Genomic DNA, 19,395 nt, shown 5'->3' on the forward strand with positions numbered 1-19,395 from the left:
TTAAATTTTGAGATTAATTTCAGAAATATTTGATAAAAATTACTCTCAGTAATTACTCTCAGTTTCAGAAGTTGAACTTCTGAAACTGAGAGTTTTTTTTTCAAGAAAATTCTCTGACTTTTCAAACTCAGAAATGTCTGTTTTTTCTAGAATATTCCTGAGATTTTTTTTTTTGAGGAAATTTACTCCTTTTCCCCTCTATCTACCACGGCTCTAACACGCTGTCGTACCATACAGACAGCAGTGGAACGTATGCAAGGAAAACACCATAATAAAAATGATTTCTCAAAAATTTTAATAAAGTAGTGTAATAGTAAAAGATAATCACTCATAATAAAAAGAAAGAGAGAACCAGACGTTTCTGTGAACATGTACCTGACAGTCATTGCTGATGTTTTTCCTAAATCCTTTCTGCTGCTAAAAGTCCAGCTTTAATAGAGCAGGACTCTCTTACTGATGGTCAGTTAATCGTTGCATTTAAACGACATGGTCTCTGGTCTGACACTATTAGGTTTTATGGAATCCATTTCCATTTGGATATTTTCTTCTCCATTAAACAGAACAGCTGAATCATTTAAATAACCACATAAAGATTTGCTCTTAGGTTTGTACAAACGATAACTGATCCAAGTTTAGATCAGAAATTTCCTTTTAACCTTTCTAAGAAATTATAGCAACAGTTTCATCTGTATTGCAGTATTGTGGAGATCCAGAGGAAGTTAAAGCCTCTCCTGCCTCAGGCCTTCGTTCCCCAAACTGTTTCCTGCTCCTGAAACCAGCAGCAGCTTTCAGACAGAGACACGCGCTGCGGCTTGCAGCTTCTGCAACGCCGCGCTGTCACGTCTCCTAAAGCTGTGACAACAAGCTCAGAAAGAGCAAAACCAACAAAGGCCAGGATGGCCTCAATAACCACTTCTGCTGAGACTGGTTGGTGAAGTGGAAACAGAAATGCCTTCAGCGTCACGTCACTAAACTCAGCAGCTCTTAGTCTGGAGCTGTGACTAAAACTACAGTTACTCTGACACTAACAGAGCTCCATAGTAACTATCCTGGTGTTACTGCAGAGCAGGTACTTATTTGTTTATTTAAGGGATTTCTTGATTTTGCAGGTTTGGCAATATTAAGCCTGGCAGACCTGGAGAGGCATTAAGCAAAGAAATGTGGTAATAATTCACATTTACTTTATGGTGTAATAAAGAGGATTACTACTTTTAACATCAGATCAAGTTGGCTTAGATAGCTATTAGTCCATTAATAAGAGTAAAGGCAACAAGACTTACATTATATTATTATAATATAAACATTGATTGTTCATATTGGCTCAGTTTTCTCACAGGACTGATCCCGATATGTTAAAAATGACAAACATCAGCCGATAGTGATGCTACTGCAGATATATCCCCGACTAATCGCACTTCAGTTTTCAGATTTCTCTCTGGAACATGAATACAAATTGAAAAGCTGGAATGCCTCTGTGCAATATTTGTTTCCATCCAATTGTCAAGTGAGTTCTGAGGAAACTTTTAAAGTGTTGCAAAAAAAAGGAAAAAAGGTAAAGAAGCAAAGTTTGCATCTGTATACGACATCAATCAGTCCCTCCACTTTCTCCTGATTCCACGATCATGGAAATTCATGCAAAATCAACAGATCGGCGCACTTTTTCACGCTAATGTGTAATTGTAAGTTCATTGCAAATTTTCTGCAAAATTTTCAAAACGTTACCTTTAAATGACACACTCCCACCAGCAGGTGGCAGTATTACATTTTACTTTTGCTGCCTCAGCTGAAATAACAAAAAGTATTTCACCGTAATATCGCAATAAGCACAAATAACTCAACATTTCTTATACTTCTAAATTAGCACCACAAAATCAATGATTTTAATTGCAAAAAAATATAAAACAAACAAAAAAAATCCTGGAGGGCCTGATCAATTTGAAAAGATGTTCACTGGTTCGTAACCAGACAGAAACACCAAAAAAAAGAAGAAAAAAAAGAAAAGATGTTCAATTTTAATTTTAAGTACGTGTCAATTGCAGACACAGCTATTTATTCATATTTTAACAGTTTTATAATTGGTTTTATCAATATATTCTGGCACAACTGGCTCTTTGAGAACATTCATGATCTGTGGCCCAAAATGAAAAGGAGTCTGTAAATTTTCTGCAGTACGAAAGTTTCCAGTATATTAAATCATTTGGTGTTTAAAATGTTAAAATGGGCAGCTATGAGCGTGTGTAGAGGGAGTTTACTATTCGTGGCCGTAGTCCCTAATCCCAACAAATACCAGGGATCCTCTGTGTAATCACTATACAGCTGTAATATCACGTCAGGATAATAATGCGCATTAAGCCGTTTTTTGCAGCAGCATCTCAGTGCATCTATCAGTATTTGCTGTGCTACACCAAACAGAGAAATCATCTTTGTATTCTTTAGTCAAAGTTTCAGCTCATTAATGATAGAAAGTTTCACACACTGAAGCAGCCTGCCGGGTGTCCTGCAGACTCAGTCAGTCTCTTGTTTCTGTTTCTCTGTCAGGTTTTGGACTGAAGGATCAGATTCCTCCTCTTATGTAAGGCACAGCCTGCAGCCTGATCCACTCCGCTCCCTCTGCCGGACTGTAAACCAGCTCTGGTTCTGGTAAATATCCAGCTTCCAGCTTTTATTTATGGCACCAAGCTAATCAAACACGCGTGGAAAGTTTCCACTGTGACACCAGAACTCCATCAGCAGTGACAACCAGTAAAAGTTCTGATGTTAAAACCTGAAAGCTGATAATTAAATCTGAGCCACTTTCCTCCTCCAGCTGCGACTCTCATGGTTTCGCTTTTAAAACTCGTCTCTAACCCGCAGAGCCCGCAGAGACGCGGCTTCTCACCTTCCCCGGGTCTCCTCCTCCCTGCAGCGGACTGACACACCGCGACTGTCCCGGACCTGGCTCATGTTTCCCCGCAGACTCTGATTCACGCAGCGGACAGCTGACAGACCGCTGCACGCAGGCGGAGGGTCACTGCGCATGTCCGCTTCTGTACCAACCCACTGCATTACTGATGAACTTCACCAGGTTGCTCATTCAGCTGCTGTTTAGATTTAAACAACCAGTTTATTTATATTTATTTCGGGCTGTTTAATTTCATTCTTCTAGTTTCCAAATTTGGGGTCAGGGGGCCAAGAGTGGCTCATGAAATTCTAAATGTGGGTCCTAAAAAAATTAGCAGAAATAAAATATAATTTTAAAGTGAGGATTCATAACATAACACAACTGTTACAAAAATAAACTCAGTATCCAAGAGTGGTCAGAAATAATATGAATAATTATGTATCATATGGGATACTCCTTATAAGATGAACTAAAAATATAACAGTTTAATAAAGAAACCCAGAAAATTAAATTTAGCTTCTGATTGTACCAATTATAACATTACTGCTGGTTGAATAATATATGTTGATTAAATGATTACAATTATATTCACTGTGTGCACTATTATTGGCCAAGTCTTATTTTTTTAGGATTTTTTTTTATCAATCACCTACAGACTCTCAGTTAATCCAAGATGTTAATAAACATCAAACATGAATGGTCAAGAAGGTAAAAGTGAGGCTTTGGTTTTCTTAGAAAAATCTAATAATAGCTGCACAATTATTGTGAAACTATTATTGAGCAAAATTATTACACAACAAAATGTGTAACATTTAAGTGAGAACTATACTCAAAACTTTCCAACTTCCTTACAAAAACAAACCTATACATGGCCAATAAAGCAAATCTTCTTATCAATACCTCTGATAACCCATCCATTCACGGAGTCAGTCAGTTCTTCATCTGTTGACGATCAACTTTCTGTGCAGCAGACTATGTGACACAAAAAAAGTGTTTCCAATGCATTTGTGAAAATGAGACATTTTGATGCGCCGAAAAACCAGGTCATCCCACCGCGAAAACATTTCTCAAAAAAATGTGAGCGTCCCCCCCCACCCCCCAGATTGCCGTGTTTCCATTATTTTTGTAAGTTCAATTTGTGCAGTTTTATGGTTAATGGAAACAGCTATTGTCCAAAAGAAAGAAAGAAAAAAAGAACATCCTCCTCCTACTACTTCCTGTTGTCTTCAGCGTTTCTGCCAGTAACATCCGGCTGTCGGTCACATGAGTTGTGTGACAAAAAAAAGTGTTTCCATTGGAGTTTTGCAATTGAAATACATTTATTCTTTATGGCTGGAAAAACCATCTCATCCTAATGCAAAAACAAAATAAATTAAATTGATTTATTTTTGTAATTTTAATTTGCGCACGTTTATGGGTAATGGAAACGTCCCAGCTGGGTAAATTCAGATGTAAGGTACAGGTCAAACCAATCAGCCTCTCACCTGCCTCCAGCCTCCACTTCCTGTGGAGCCTCGGTGGTTTCCTGTCTCCCGGCCTGTGGGTCGCCGTGGCTTCGCGCTCTTTCAGAAATCCGGTCCATTGGAACATAAACGTCCTGCTTTGAAGCCATGTTGAAATGCTGCGCCTCGCGCTGAGTAACGGGGTCATCTGACGAGCAGCCGGCAGGTGCTGGGGTCAAAGGTGAAACCCGGCAGGGCGCGGTGGGCGGCGGCAGAGCCTGCTCCGGGTTAGTCAGGCTGAGGCTGGACAGAGCGCCGAGCAGCGGGGAGTCTCGGACATGCTCCCCCCGGTTCAGACTCCCACCCTCCGGGCTCTGCGCAGCCTTCTGGCCCCGGAGGCTCTTCTTCTGCTTCTCGCCGCGGGGAACCGTCCCCACATGGGTGTACATGTCGCTGGAGCGGGCGTATCCGGGGCTGCGGAGGCCGGACTGCATGTCGTCCATTGACTGCGTCTCCTCCAGCACTGCCCCTGCTGCCGCTGGCTGCCTGGCTCCGCAGAGGCTCCCATCAGACTGAGAGGCTGCTTTGTTTTTGCTTTTCTCTGGGGAGCGGCGGGAGGAGAGGCTGGTGAGGCTCCCGAACCATTTAAAACCTGCAGAGGAGGACGAGGCTCGTTAGGCTTCAAAGGAACATCCGTTTTATTAGCATTTCTCTGCATTCACACACCAGACACACTTCTGACTCATTCTGACACTTTTTATGGACATCAGACTTCAGACAACCTGCAGTAGTAAATGAGTAAACTGGATTTATGTTGAACCTTCCAGAGATAAAATTACAAAGTACAAGAAAAGCAAGTTAAAACAGATTTTAAAAAACAACATGAGGTTCATTTAGCTAAAAGCTTGTCTGAATGAAAGTGTCTTAAGCTGCTTTTTAAAGGATTTAACAAAGACAAGGATTCAACCAACACAATTACAAATTTAAAAACTCAACGACATTAACAAAACAGAAGAGGTCGATTCCAGTGGAGACGTCGCTGATTAGACGATTCCACTTTTGACTTCAGAACCAGAAATGATTCCAGCATTCGCTGTCTGTGGTTAGATGGGCGGACAGCAGCTACCAATCAATCAGTTAGTATATTTCAGCAACAAGGTTGTTCAAAGTGCTGCATCATAAAAACACAAAAATAAAGTCATAAAAACTTCATACAGTCTCCAATTAAGAAACCAGTAACAGACATTAATTTTGCAGAGTTTCATCATCAAAATCATCAATATACAAAAAATATGTTGGTCAATGTTCCATTTTTTATTGTTCTAAAGTAACTCAACATCTGGGGTTTTAGCCTTGATTTAAAGGGACTCAGTGTTTCAGCTGTTCTGCAGTTTTCTGGTAGTTTGTTCCAGATGAGTGGTGCGTAGAAGCTGAAAGCTGCTTCTACATGTTTAGTTCTGGGAAAACAACTAAGCTGAGTTTTTTAGTCTGTCCTGATTCCAAAGATTCTTGGAAAGAAGCAGCCGAATTCATAGTTTCAACAAATGCACTAAAATCAGAATAATTTCATGTTTTAAAGCCAAAAGTGGAATCGTCCAATCAGTGATGTTCTGGTTTCTCACTGGGATTTACTGCTACCATTTTGCTAATGTTGGCTTTTTAAATTTGTAGTTGTGTTTAGTGATTTATTCAGATTGTAACAAACGCTGGAAAAGCAATCAGGAAGTAAAAAACAAAGTGGTCCAGATGCATTTATGAGGCGAGGTGTGAGCTAACCAGCGCTGAAGACCTGCTGCTTCCCTCCTGCTGCTCTCTCAACCACCAGCCTGTTAATGACTCGTATAACTGGAGACCTTCAGTCGGTTTTCCTGTCAAACCTTCTATAAAAACATGAAGAATCTGTGTTCAGTAACCAGAAACAACACGTCCAGAGTAATATCTGCGTTATAAAGGTCATAGCTGCAGCTTGGAGTGACTTGTTTTAACGTAACAGCAGTTTTGACATGCAGGAAATGACTTGCAAGCAAGAACATTTGGTAAAAAGGGAAACAAAACATCTGTGTGCTGTTATCACGACTGTAGAGACGACAAACTTTTAATACGTTCATATTTAAATTCCTCTGAATCTTTTGATCCGCTGGTGAAATGAGGTGAAGCCAGATGTTATAAAAAATAAGATAAGTTTAATCTGGCCTCCGATATTTTATCTTTCATCTGATGCTGCAGGAGAATCAAAATGTTTTCATGTCTGAGGAATGTTCTAATATAAAAGCTCCCAGCAGATCCAGTTTCTCCCTCAGGGTCAGTTAGGCTCTAAAAGCCTGACAGATTTTTATCTGCTCCATGTAACACTGCAGAAAAACTCCTGATTTAACTTACTAACTGGAAGTCTGCTGGGCGCTGCAGATAAACTGTTTTCCTCTGAAGTTATGATGTTTGTGAAACATGTTTGTCGGTGAAGTCAGAAGGTCACAGATATTATCTGAAAATATTACGGAAAGCATGAAAACACGAGTCACTGATTCTGTTTTTATTCCCTCTGACCTTTGAAACCTGCAGTTAGAGGAAAAGTTCATCACTTTAACTGATAGAAATAAAAAACAGAATCAACAGGATCTCATGTCCAAATCATAACTTTATGCTCTCAGTCAATATGAAACTGTAAAAACCACCAAACTCTGTTTCTCATTACCATTTGCAAAGTTACACAGTTAAAAATTAACACCAATAATTTGGGTTATTTGGTCATAAGACTAAAAAAATGGAGATTCATTTTTCAAAATCATATTTTCACCATGTTATTCATTCACTGTTTCAAACTAAATATTTAATCAGGAAGCTAAATATTTAATTTACAGGTAAAGTTTAGTTGGCAAAATATTTAGTTAACTAGCTAACGAAATATTTTCGGTAACACTTTATTTGAAGAGGGGTGAATAAGACTGTCATAACACTGTCATAAACATGTCATAACACCTGTCATAAACATGAATAAGCCTTCATGAATATTTATGACTGTTGTTATAAAACGTCATTCGGTAAATTATGACACTTTTAGTACAAAGTTGACATTATTCAAAATGTCTTTGTTATGACAACTTGACATTAACCAAGAAATCATTACTGATTAAACTTTACCTTTAATAACATAAAGTTACCTAATTTTTAAAGTGCAATCAGTAATACTTTTTTAACAAATTTATATCAGTATTCATGTTCATGCCAGGTGTTATGTCATGTTTATGACAGTGTCATGACAGTTTCATTCACACCCCTTCAAATAAAGTGTTACCATAGCTACATATTCAGTTTGAAGCTAACAAGTCAACTTGCTGGCTAAATATTTACTTTGCCACTACATATTTAGCACATTTAGTGAGCAAGTTACATTTTTAGCTTCAAATTAAATATATAGTTAGTAAGCTAAATATTTAGTTCCCAAACAAGCTAAATATTTAGCTTCAAACTAAATGATGGAAACAGTTTCTGACTTGACTTCCTGGCTAAGTTGTCCATTATCTGCCAACACGACGCGGTTTGTTCTGTGTGAAGGATTTATGGGTCATGATGCTGATTGGGGAAACTTACAGACTAAATAAACAAGCTGTAACTTCAACATGGCTAAATTTAAAGACTGTGAAGCTAACAGTGAACCGCAGACATGAACTGTCTCAGTCGAGCCACTGTCCCTTCGAACGCACAAAGAAGACCCTGTGCTTCTTTTACAATGGTCCAAAAAGATGTTTGTAAGAGGAACAGCAGACAAAGAAACTGTAGATACAGCAGACAAACGTCAATTCATCACGTTCTGTCAGGAACACGAATCCTCACATCAGCCCCGTTTCTCCCACCCATCAGATACGACGTCTCTGTTCCTGTACGTGACTGTGTGACTGAATGAGGTCAAGAGCTGCTGTGCTTCCATTAACTGGGCCTGGACTGCTCTGTTTCTGGGATTATACTGCTATAATTATAAGGATTGTATAAAAACATCTGATGGAAATATTTAAATGAAATTAAAGCATCGGTTCACCAGACAGAGAGAGATCACTTTAAAAATGAAAAAGTTAAAACTGTGATTTTCTTTTTCATTTTCACAGGATGTTCAAGTCTTTGTTTTAAATAAAAAAAGTTATTATTCAAGGTTCAATAAGAAAAAAACACTGAATTAAAAAATTCAGCAGTAAAACATTTAAGTCTTATATTCTTACTATTAAATGGTAAAACACAAAAATATGTCCAGCAGATCTTTACTTTCTTTCAGATTATAAAACATTAGGAAGAGTTAATTCTATTTTCACCAGTTAACATCAAATCCTGCAGGTCACCGTTTGAGTTGATGTGAAAAAGTTCTTCACATGTTGATTCATCTTCTACAGGAGAACAAAACCTGTCTTATTATATGAGTGAGTTTCCTCTGTAAAGTTGAACCTTTTTGGTTTCCTTTCAGGGTTTTGCATCAAATAAGTGAAAACAGCCAGTTTTATTCTAACAGCAGTTTATAAAATGAGTCCTGAACTTCCTATTTTTATATTTATTTCTTTGTACTTTCATAAACAAACACAGAAAAATACAGATTTATTATTTAGGGCACCGACATGACAGCGGTCCTGGATAAAGTCTAAATGTTTTGCCCGTAGATTTAAAACTTCATTGTAAGTTGAGCAGAACTGCATCAAGCAACAGAAAACATGTTTCCACTGATTTTACATTTTTAAAGTGACAGTATCTCTTTTTGTGTAAAATGTTTCCAAACTAAGAACAGGAGGAACTCTTACCCTTTTTTATTTTGCTCATGGCGTCGGGTTGAGGACCCGTGTGAGGACAGGTGTGTCAGGACTCCGAGGTCTTCCACTCGGTTTGATGCTGAGCCTCATGCGCTTCACGCCACAGAGAGAATCTACTTCCTGTCTTCAACACAGCGGAAATGTTGAAGGGCTGAAATTCACACTGGGTTTCACATTATGTTGATGTAATCAGAGAAAAAAGTCACCGACTTCACTCTGTGTGTGTGTGTGTGTTTGTGTGTGTGTGTGTGTGTTACTAAAACAGAAATCTGCTGTGACGTACACACAGATTTTAGGAATAGAAATGAAGTCAGAGCAGTCAGACTCCTTTAGTTTAGTGAAATGATCTCTTATCTCAACCTGAGCTCATGTGAAATGAACAAACTGCAGCCAAACTGTTTTCATCTATAAACAAAGATGAAGTCAAAATGGAAAATGGTTGGAGAAACTAAGAGCTTCCTTGTTGTTTCTGCTGATCAGTTTTAATCTAATGATTAACTGATCATCAGAGTGAAACTTGTGGTTTCTGGGTGTTTGAGGTTTAGGCATCATTTGAGTTTCTGTTTGGATCATTTCTTTCTTGCTGCATTACTAGATCTGAACATTTCAGGTTTCTCTTTGGTGTTTTAATGTTTTCATACTTGACAGCCCGGTAACTCGGTTCGATCGGGGACCAAAGCTGTAAAACTGTTACATTTCCAGCTGCTGGTGTTCTTTCTCACTGAACTGAGCGAAACAAACTAAACCCTTTGAGCAACCTGTTCCCCTCCCCACCTGTGGGGGCGCTGCACCAAGAACCTCTGAAAATGACACTGAGCAAAACTTCCTTCTTCATCAAATGTGAACAAAAATGGAGTGGTGTCAGATTTTAGAGGTTGGAGGATTTCTCTTTGGAGACATTTCTTGAGCTGGTACTGGGTTGTATTTACCCAGAATGCCCTGCGCTGAAGTCCACTTCCTGCTTTTGGAGCGGTCTCTGGTCCACTGTTCACATCTGCTTTTGAACCAGACCTGAGTTCAGTTTTTTGTTTCAGCTCCGGTGCTTCCCGGTCATTTTCCACTCGGTGTGTAGAGAGTTTTTGGTTCTTCTTCTCCACAGGTTCTTTCCATGATTCCCTGTTTTCCTCTGCCTGCTGGAGTTCTGTAAGTTTTCTTATTTTTTCATTTAACATGTATTCTACGAGGTTCCTGAGCTCTTAAACATCACCACACATGACAGAAACATCTTTAAAAAGCAGCAATCTGGACTGTTTGCTGCTCCAGATAGTACAGGTGTCTGTTAGCCCGACGCCAGGGCAGAAAGACGTCAGCAATGACCTGAGAGAATCAACTGCTGTGATTTCCAGACTAACTGAAGTCCTTCATTCTACAGAGGAAGAGAGATGAGAGAAATCAGCTGCCATTCCTTCCAGGAGTCAACAACCCAGCAAATGTATCCCAAAGCCGAAGCATCCAAACCAAACCAAACCAAACCAAACCAAACCATAGATCTCCACCTGAGACTCTACCGGCATCCATTAGTAGGTCAAAGGTTAAAGTTTATGTCTGGATGGTTAGAAAGAGAATGTTGAAGGAGGAAACCTGGTTCTTCTCCCGTTAAGATGTTTGGAGAAAACCAAACTCAGCACATCAAGGATGATCGTCTGGGTTTGTTCAGCAGTTCAGCCTGTTTCTGCATCATGAACTGAAGACAACGTGACGATTTTCTCGTTTAATCAGAGATAAAGAAAAGGGGGATTTCCCTGAGTCCCTCTCAGCCTTCAGCAGGTGAGCAAACGGCTCCTTCCTGTGGTGCAACTTAAAACTTCACATCAGAATCTGAAAGACACTCAGTGACACAGTTTATTTGTTCATTTAGTGAATTAAAAACTCAAACCTCAGTGAATAGAAAAACCAGATCTGACAACCTGATACCACTGAGGGTTAATCCTGGTTAACAAACATCCACATTTGACCAGATTGGACATTTCAAACAGGGTTAATCTGTTAATCTGGATAGATTTATCCCTTTATTTTTGTTATTTTTCTCAGGTTATTTTTGTCTGATATTAAATTTGATGATGATCATTTCATTTTACCAGTGAAGCAGAAAAACAGGAACTCTGAGAGGATTCTGTAAATGTGACACATCTCCCTCCCTTTTCTCCAGAACTGGACCGTCAGTCTGGCTCACGTCTTCCAGACTCACTTTTTATTTCCAGAGGTAAAAATCCAAGCTAACGGTCAGACTGTTGCTTCCCCAGCAAGAAAACAAAGTATTCAGATTCTTTGTAGCTTGTTGAAACAGAACCTCTTACAGATATGTTGCACATGAAAACCTCCTGCCCCGTTTCACACTGACTGGTTTGTTACTGGTTTTCTGTTGTGTGTTCAGCCACCAGCAGCTGCAGCGTCGCCTGAAAGAGGCGTTAGAGAAAAACTGGAGGCAGTTTCTGAACGTTGCACAAACTCTGAGCAGCTTCCCGGCATCCAGGAAACGTTTTCAGCTCAAAAAGAGTGAAAGTGTCGAGTCAGGATGAGGAAACACACAGGCAGAAAGTCACAATGCCGGGATAAAAAAGGATTCACACTGCGAGGACTTTTACTCAGGTTTCGTTTGAGAGTAAAAGACAAAATAACAGCAGAGTGTTGGAGCAATAACATTCACAATCAAGTCATAAAAATGTCTTATTATAACTTCATTCTCATATTATTTCAACTTTATTTTCATTCAGATCTATTCTTGTAGTATTATGACTTTGTTCCCATAATTTTTTAATATATTTTTTTCTTTACTCCGATCCTAAAATTCAGCCGTAAAAAATAATTCAGAATTTTGTAGTAGAAAAAATGGTTCCAAAAACATACAGCCAGAGGTACAATGGGATAGCTTAGATAAAACATGTTTATGTGTTAGATTGGTCTAGTCAAAGTCAACCTAAAGTCACTTTAAACCAGATGTTTCTCATCCAGTCTGACGGAGCTGCAGCTGCTTTATTAAACTCATCATGATGTTCAGCCTAAATCTGCTAAATCTTTATGATGATTTTATGTTTTTCTGACCCACTGAAATCTGAAATGTTGTTTTTGTTTTTCTTTTTTTTAAGTTTTTTTTAACCGTCAGTTTTCACTGCTGGGCTGATCATCTTATTGCGGCCACTAGATGGCAGCAGAAACCATCTTTAAGAAGAGCCTGATGAACGTAACATCAACACTAAACTATCATCTGAACTGATGTTAGAGAAACAGGTTAACAAGCATCTGGAGACGGCCTATTCCAAACATTTATGGACAAAGGCAGGTTAGTTTATGAAAACAAACAAATCTGTAAACAGGTGGGATTTTAGCCTGAAGTTAAAGGAACTCTGTGTTTCGGCTGGTTTGTAGTTTTCTGGATCAGCTGCAGCTGAACGATTGATTGTTTCTTCAGACCTGTGAAGATGCTGATTCCTGCGACTGATTCCTGCAGCAGCACATGATGAGTTTCTCTGATGCTGGAAATGTTCCTCAGCTGACAGAAGGCCGACTTTGGAACCGTCTTTATCTGAAGGTTCAGGTCAAAGTTCACCCCGATTTCTAGTTTCCAGCTGTAATAACTGAAGCTGTGTTGACTCTGGATCTTTATGTGGAGATCACTGAACAGCCAGAATATAAACGTTTCACCACAACTGTAAAAATGACCCAGTTTACAGGTTAGGATCTGATCTGTTAACTTTCTGTTATGTTGGGTTCAACATCTGGTGAGTTTTAAAAACTTTGTAGATTCGTTAAAGCAATGAGGACTCCAGACTTCTCTTACTGTCCTTTATCAGCTCGGTCAAACACTGGGACTCTAGTAATAAATGTTCTCACAGGGTCTTCAGTTCATAAAGGAAAATGTAATTATTTCACAGTGAGAATGAACAGGTTCAACAAAATCCCAATGATCGATCATATAATGACACGTGCTAATGCTAGCATAACTAGACTGGACCCATCTCACTGTAAAGATAATGAATTATATAGGAAGAGTCTGACCTTTTACTTCAGGAGGATTTCTGAAACATGCTGGACTCGGTTCTGTTTACGTCTGTCAGGCTGAACCAGGATCAGTCTGGTGTTTTAATCACTAAATCTGATTCTGCATAAAAGGAAAAAACAACAATCTGAACATTTAATCTCCTCCAAACCGGTGAAGCCTCGTGTGTCTTCAGACAGGAGCTGACTGTACTCTGGGATCAGAACCTTTCTAAAGTCCATAGATGTAGACGGTTCTGATCCCGATTCATTTCTCAGAGCAGAGGCTCAGTTTTAATAATGAAAGGTAAATTTCAGCTGCCTGAGAGCAGAAACCTTCGGTACGGTGAAACCAGACTGAATCAGCGTCTCCGTCTGCCTGAGACGCCTGACGCCAAACCGTCAAGGTTTCTTTACCACAATGAGACGGGAAGAACAGGAGCACATCTGGTTGATCAAATTAAAACTGTGTCTCTGTCAGCAGCTCCATCTGGCTCAGTCAGCTTCAGCTCATTTATGATGTTTTATATTTTTATTCTCCAGAGTTTTAATCAAGAAACACCAAATCGCTGCACGTTAATTAAACACACATCACTTCCTGTGGCAGAAAGTTACAGGCTGGGATGATCATCAATCAGTGGAAAGTAAAATCTGCGTTCTGGAAAACAGCCGTCCTGTTCCATGATGGGATTTATGGTGAATCCCAGGAAAATACGACGTAAACTCTGCTGAAGATCTGATGAGGGACCTGCAGGTTACCAGAAAACACACTGCAAGTTATCAAAGCAACCAGTAAATTACAAAAATATATATTGTAAACTGTAGGTTTCATGAAAGTTTTTAAAGAACCAAAAAGTTCTCATTAAGTCCCAAGAAAGTAACTGGCAGATTCCTGGAAAGTCAGTAAGTTTTGGAAGAAACCTATTGCCCCACTGCATGGGGCGCTAACTCCTATAAAACCTGTCAAAAAACACAGTTTGTTGCCTAATATTGTGTTTATTTAGTTGATCTCACTGAAAAAATGGTCCCAGGGTGCTGTGCAGGATCACAAAATGATGCAAACCAAACTTTTATTTTATTGTAAACCTTTTGATGAGGAAAGAAGACGGCGATGGATAGCATCAGCCAATCATAAGGATTCCAGCTGTTGGTGTGTTTGCAGATTTGCAGCAAACTATTTGTACAAGTAAGAAGCTTAACAATCATATACTTCTTATGTAAGTCATTTACATGCAATCTACTATTGAATCATGGAGAAGGTATGTGTATAGTCATCAGTGACCATGGAGAAAATCCCCCACCGTCATGTAGCCTAGCATAAAACCTGGCTAGTGTAACATAGTTAAAATGGTTGAGGTTAAATCCTGCTAAAATGCACCATCTGCTGGTAAAAAGTTGTATTGCATTCACCCTAGAAAGAGCGAGGTATTATGGGTAATCCTCAGAGCCATGAGGATCACTGACGAGGTAACGTGTCTCTGTCATGTGTTAAAGAAATATTATTAATGCATTTTGTGAAGTGCGTTTGTGGTTGTCGTTTTTGCATATTGTTGAAATATGTTCGGTCTGGGTCACGCTAGTTCTGTTATTATGTCGTTTTTGTCGTGTTTGAGAATGTTTAGTTCGTGGGAAAGTGCAGTGGGAATTTCCCACGTGGTAACATTATGGCTCCTCCTTGCAGGAGCTTGTTTTATGCCAGAGACTGACCTTACCTCCATGCCCGTTCTGTGAAATGCAGGTATGTTTTACCAAATCTCCTGTAGCAGATGGTTAGCATGACACTGAGTTTTATATTAACAGTTTTATACAATGATGTGGTTAATTTATGTTTCTGCACTGTTCTAAAATGCAAGGTTATATAAACTAAAACATAAAAATGGCATCCAGTAAATAAAATGTCAGCATTTTATTTTATTTTTCAGAACATTTTAATTAGTTACTTTATTTTCTCTAAAAAGGAGACTCACTGGTTGTCCTTTTATTGTAAAACAAAATCCACTATACGATCACTGTAATTTTAAATTATTTTATTGTGGTTATTGTATTATGGGTAATCCTCAGAGCCATGAGGATCACTGACGAGGAGCTTGTTTTATGCCAGAGACTGACCTTACCTCCATGCCCGTTCTGTGAAATGCAGATGGAGAATTAAAGAAACAGCTGATGCCAACTTGAGCAGCTCCTTGTCGTTCATTACCACACCGATAGAAGCCACCAAAACCACATAGGCCACACTAGCATCTAAACAAAGTGAGGTAGTCGAAGCTCAACATCAGCTGAAGGTGTAAGAAATAAAAGCTGCTGCAGAGACCAACTCTGTGCCCTGCTTGTTTTGTAAAAAGTCATTTTCTGTCATAGACTCAGACTGGATGCTGAGACAGATCAATCAGCATCTGAGCTGAGGATGAATCCAGCAGCAGCAGAAACTGGTTGTTAAGCCTGTTGGAGTTTTCTGGCATTTATTTCAAGTTTAACGGTCAGAATCGACTCCACCCCTCCTTTGGTTTCAAACCAGCGTCGTTTTCAAAGCTGTGAGGGATTTCTGATTTATGCCAGACCAGAAATTTATCTGCAGCATCCAGGATCTCCTCTGTTGTTTTCTGGAGTCGCACTAAAAGCGTCTGAGCTGAGGATGTCTGACATCATCTAAGGCCGTATAAAATCCAATTTTCCTGAATTCCATTTTTTTCATTTTGATCATATTTATTAACCAGAAGTGTGTAATTATGGTGTGAATAGAGAAAAAAGAACATATCAACAGTTAGGTGTCAACATTTCCAGTTATTATGCATCTCAAATTAAACTAACTGCTGTGGTTTAATAGACGTTTGGTTTTACAAGGTGTTAAAATGTGTTTCCTCCTGATTTTTAAAGAACTCAAACATGTGAAATATTAGAATCTCATTTTAATATAAAGAAAAGTCTCTTTTAAAAACACTTTAGAGTTAAACTGAGCACCAAAATATTTATCACATAAAAACCTGCACACAGTAAAAGTGTTCATCCTTCTATAACCAGAACCTCAGTTTGGTTTGATTGCTTCTGTCTGATCTCCACTCGGCGTTTTGGTGCTGATTTCACCTGCACAGATGAACATGACTCACTTTTTATCAATAAACAAGGTTTTTCCAAATGTGCATGTTTCCATGAAGCAAATTTATTTTTGAAATTTCAATTTTCACAGTTTTTTGGTTAATGGAAACCAGGCCTGTGTTGGATAACCAGGTAACAGCAGGTACGGAAGCTGCAGTGGCCAAAACTCTACAGAAAGTCTTTCTTTTGTCCAGCTATCAGGTAATTATGTGAAATTCCTCTTTTTATTGTAGTTTCCGTTTTGTTTATTAAATTCTGTGTTTTTTGCATGATGGAAATCGTCGGGTGCTAAACATGTGGAGCTGGACCCAAACTGGTCCTGGAATCAGACCCGCCGGTCCTGACCTTCTGATTCTGACCAGATTAATTCTCGCTGCTCTTTTCTCTGTCCTCCACTGAAACGTCACTCATCCTCTCTTTCATCCTCCATCCCTGCAGCTTTAATGAACAACTCAGATCTCGTATGAATAATGACAGAAAGTCTGCATGGAGCCTCTGGCCTCCTTTTGTTGCTGAATGCTGTAAAATATAGATGAGGCTCTCCGTTCTGCTGCTGCAGATGTTTGTCTCTGCCTGGTTGGACTGAAGCTGCAGGCTGAGCCTTTTAAACCAAACACTGAACTAATGCAAAGCAGCTTCTTCCATGCAGAGCTTCGTTATCCTCGTCCTCGTTTTCTACCTTCTGGAGGATTCTAATTTTATCCTCTCTTTCTCACTCTGCGGTTTGTTTGCAGAACAAATCTCTCCGGCTGTGATTTATCTGCCTGGTTGTTCCCAGGTGAGGCTACCTGTCTTAATGGCTGCCAGAAATAAAAAACTCGTCATTCGGAAGCAGCTTCAGGAGGATTTGTGAGTTTTTTCTCTCTTCTGTTTTCAATCACATGTGCAGCTCTGGAACCTGGTTGAGCTGATTTTCACTTTACTGTCACCTTTCTCTACCAGCAGAAAGGAGATTCTGCTCAATTAGCAACCAAATTAAAACCTCTGACAGTTTCTAAATAACAAGATTTCTGTGGATTTGAACAAATTTACTAACATGGTTTTATAAACTTTGATAACTGATGGATGAATGGACACAATGAGGGAAATAAAAACTGAGATTTCATGTAAAAATACAGGATTATAACTGTTTATATTTAGTGCATTTACCGTCAAAGTACAAAGCTATGTCCTTTAACATTTCATTAGACTTCTAAATGAAGATTACATTACATGTTAACATGTAAAATCCAACCTCTGTACTTTAGATATTCGCTCATTAGCTGCGTTTTCATCAGAAATGTGTTCAAAACTTTGTCTATATTCTGCTACTGTTGAACGAATCAATTTCACCATTGGGATGTTTTCATTAAATAAGAAATCAATGTGAATAAGTTTGTTCATGGAGAAAGTTATTAAAAATCGAGGCAGCAACAGATGTAAACAGTTATATGAAAGTTGAAAAACGTGAGTTTTTTTAAACTGGTTTGTTCCCATTTAGGGAATTTATTTTTGTAATTTAAATTTATGTAATTTTATGTTTAATGGAAGCGCAGCTACCCCTGTGACAGACTGGTGACCTGTCCAGGTGACCTGTCCAGGTGACCCCGCCCCTCGCCCCGAAGGTTAGCTGGAGAGGCAGCAGCTCCTCCTGACCCACTGAGGGACAAGATGTTAGAGAATGGATGGATGGATGGATGGATGGATGGGTGGATGGATGGATGGATGGATGGATGGATGGATGGATGGGTGGGTGGGTGGATGGATGGATGGATGGATGGATGGATGGATGGATGGGTGGGTGAACATTAACTCTTCTTCATGGCTTCCACACAAACTGAGGGATAAATCAGATGTAATTTTTTTTGAATGTGAATGATCTTGTCAGTCAGAAATGTGAGAGGACTCCAGTTTGCTCACGTCTGTGTGTGGAAACACTGGAAGGAGGAACTGCAGAGCGCTCTGACCTTGGTCGCCCTTGGATCTGCAGGAAACAAGCAGCAGCTCATTAAATATTTACAGCTCCGTCTAATTCAGGATCAGATGAGTCTTTGCTGCTCCAGTCCAGCTGCAGGCTGCAGGAAACACGCTGAAGCTCCGGGTCCAGAGGCGCTCACCTCAGAACCGGACAAACATGTTGGATTGTCCCTTTACTGTCCAACTGTCAGCTCAGATCCAACATTTATTTACCAAATATATTTATTTAGCCAACACATACCAAAACAGAAATCTGTGAAATTGTGTTTTTTTATTATTATTTTAATAAGAACATGGATGTCAAAGATCAAACATGTCTGTGTGGTTATCAGAAAGTTCAAGGATGTGAATATTTTTTACAAAACTTTTAAACTGAAGCAGCAGAAATCAGGTTCAATTTTAGAAATCCAAATATTTCAATGTCTTTTGATTCGATTCCAATATTTAGAATCATGATTTGATTCAGAATCCCATTTTTTATTTTCAAACAGTTTAGAGGTTTTGTTTAAATTATTTGACTGACAGGAAGAAAAATAGTGTAAATAAATGTATTTAAAATAATTCTATAAGGCTCCACATGGCAACAATTTCCATCAGTTTATATTTAAACAAAAACAGATTTGTAAATAAAATTCTGTAACTTAAATGACCAGAATGAGGTTGACTTAGTTGCCTGTTTTTCCTTAAATGAAACAAATATCAAAGAATTATTCAAAATACATACGGTCAGTATAATGTGATGTGACTCAAAAGAAGCAGCAAAAGCTTATAATTTAACCATATTTTAAATTAAATTTTTGAGCATTTTGGACCAGAAACTTCAATTTCTAAAAGAAAATCCAGCAAATTTTCTTTGCCTCCTGTTTTAATGTTCAGTTGTTCTTTTGTTGGCTCTAGTGGCCTTTATTTGAAAGTAGCTTGAGAAGAAATAGGCGAATGAGAGAAAGAGAAGACGTGGCAAATGTCGCCAGGCCGGGTATCGAACCGGCGACCTCCGGCACCAGGACTAAGGCCTCAGTGGGCTGTGCTCGGCCCCTGCACCTCCACAGCGCCCCCTGATGGTCTGTTAGAAACTGTCTGATGAATCTGGATGTATGAAGAGTTTTTCATGTTCATTTAAACAACAGAAGTTATTAAGTTGTTCATTAAAGCTGTTTCAGCTGCTGAGGCCTTTAAATCGTTACCAGCGTTTTGTTTCAGGTCGTTAGAAAAACAGATGAAAAAGAGGAAAGAAATTAGAAAAAAGAGTCTCAACACAGCG

The 19,395-nt window shown here is 39.0% G+C and overlaps 1 protein-coding gene across 2 annotated transcripts in view; it reads right to left on the reverse strand.

Moving 5' to 3' along the window:
• The window catches only part of sh2d3cb (SH2 domain containing 3Cb), a 44,800-nt gene extending 35,560 nt beyond the window's left edge, over positions 1-9,240 (reverse strand). Inside the window, exons 1-2 of one of the 2 annotated variants that reach the window (XM_015012820.2) lie at positions 9,102-9,240; positions 4,366-4,975 (exon numbers count right to left, since the gene is read on the reverse strand). In XM_015012820.2, the coding sequence (XP_014868306.2) occupies positions 4,366-4,975; positions 9,102-9,120 (629 nt within the window). In that variant the 5' untranslated portion in view covers positions 9,121-9,240. Of the gene's footprint in view, positions 1-2,878; positions 3,434-4,365; positions 4,976-9,101 lie in introns of those variants that run through there. The other variant, XM_015012821.2, reaches the window with a different exon arrangement.
• Between the last annotated feature and the right edge of the window lie 10,155 nt (positions 9,241-19,395).

This window comes from Poecilia mexicana, unplaced genomic scaffold (genome assembly GCF_051168715.1).
Source record: "Poecilia mexicana isolate PSO_F unplaced genomic scaffold, ASM5116871v1 scaffold_9, whole genome shotgun sequence".
NCBI classification, from domain to species: Eukaryota; Metazoa; Chordata; class Actinopteri; order Cyprinodontiformes; family Poeciliidae; genus Poecilia; species Poecilia mexicana.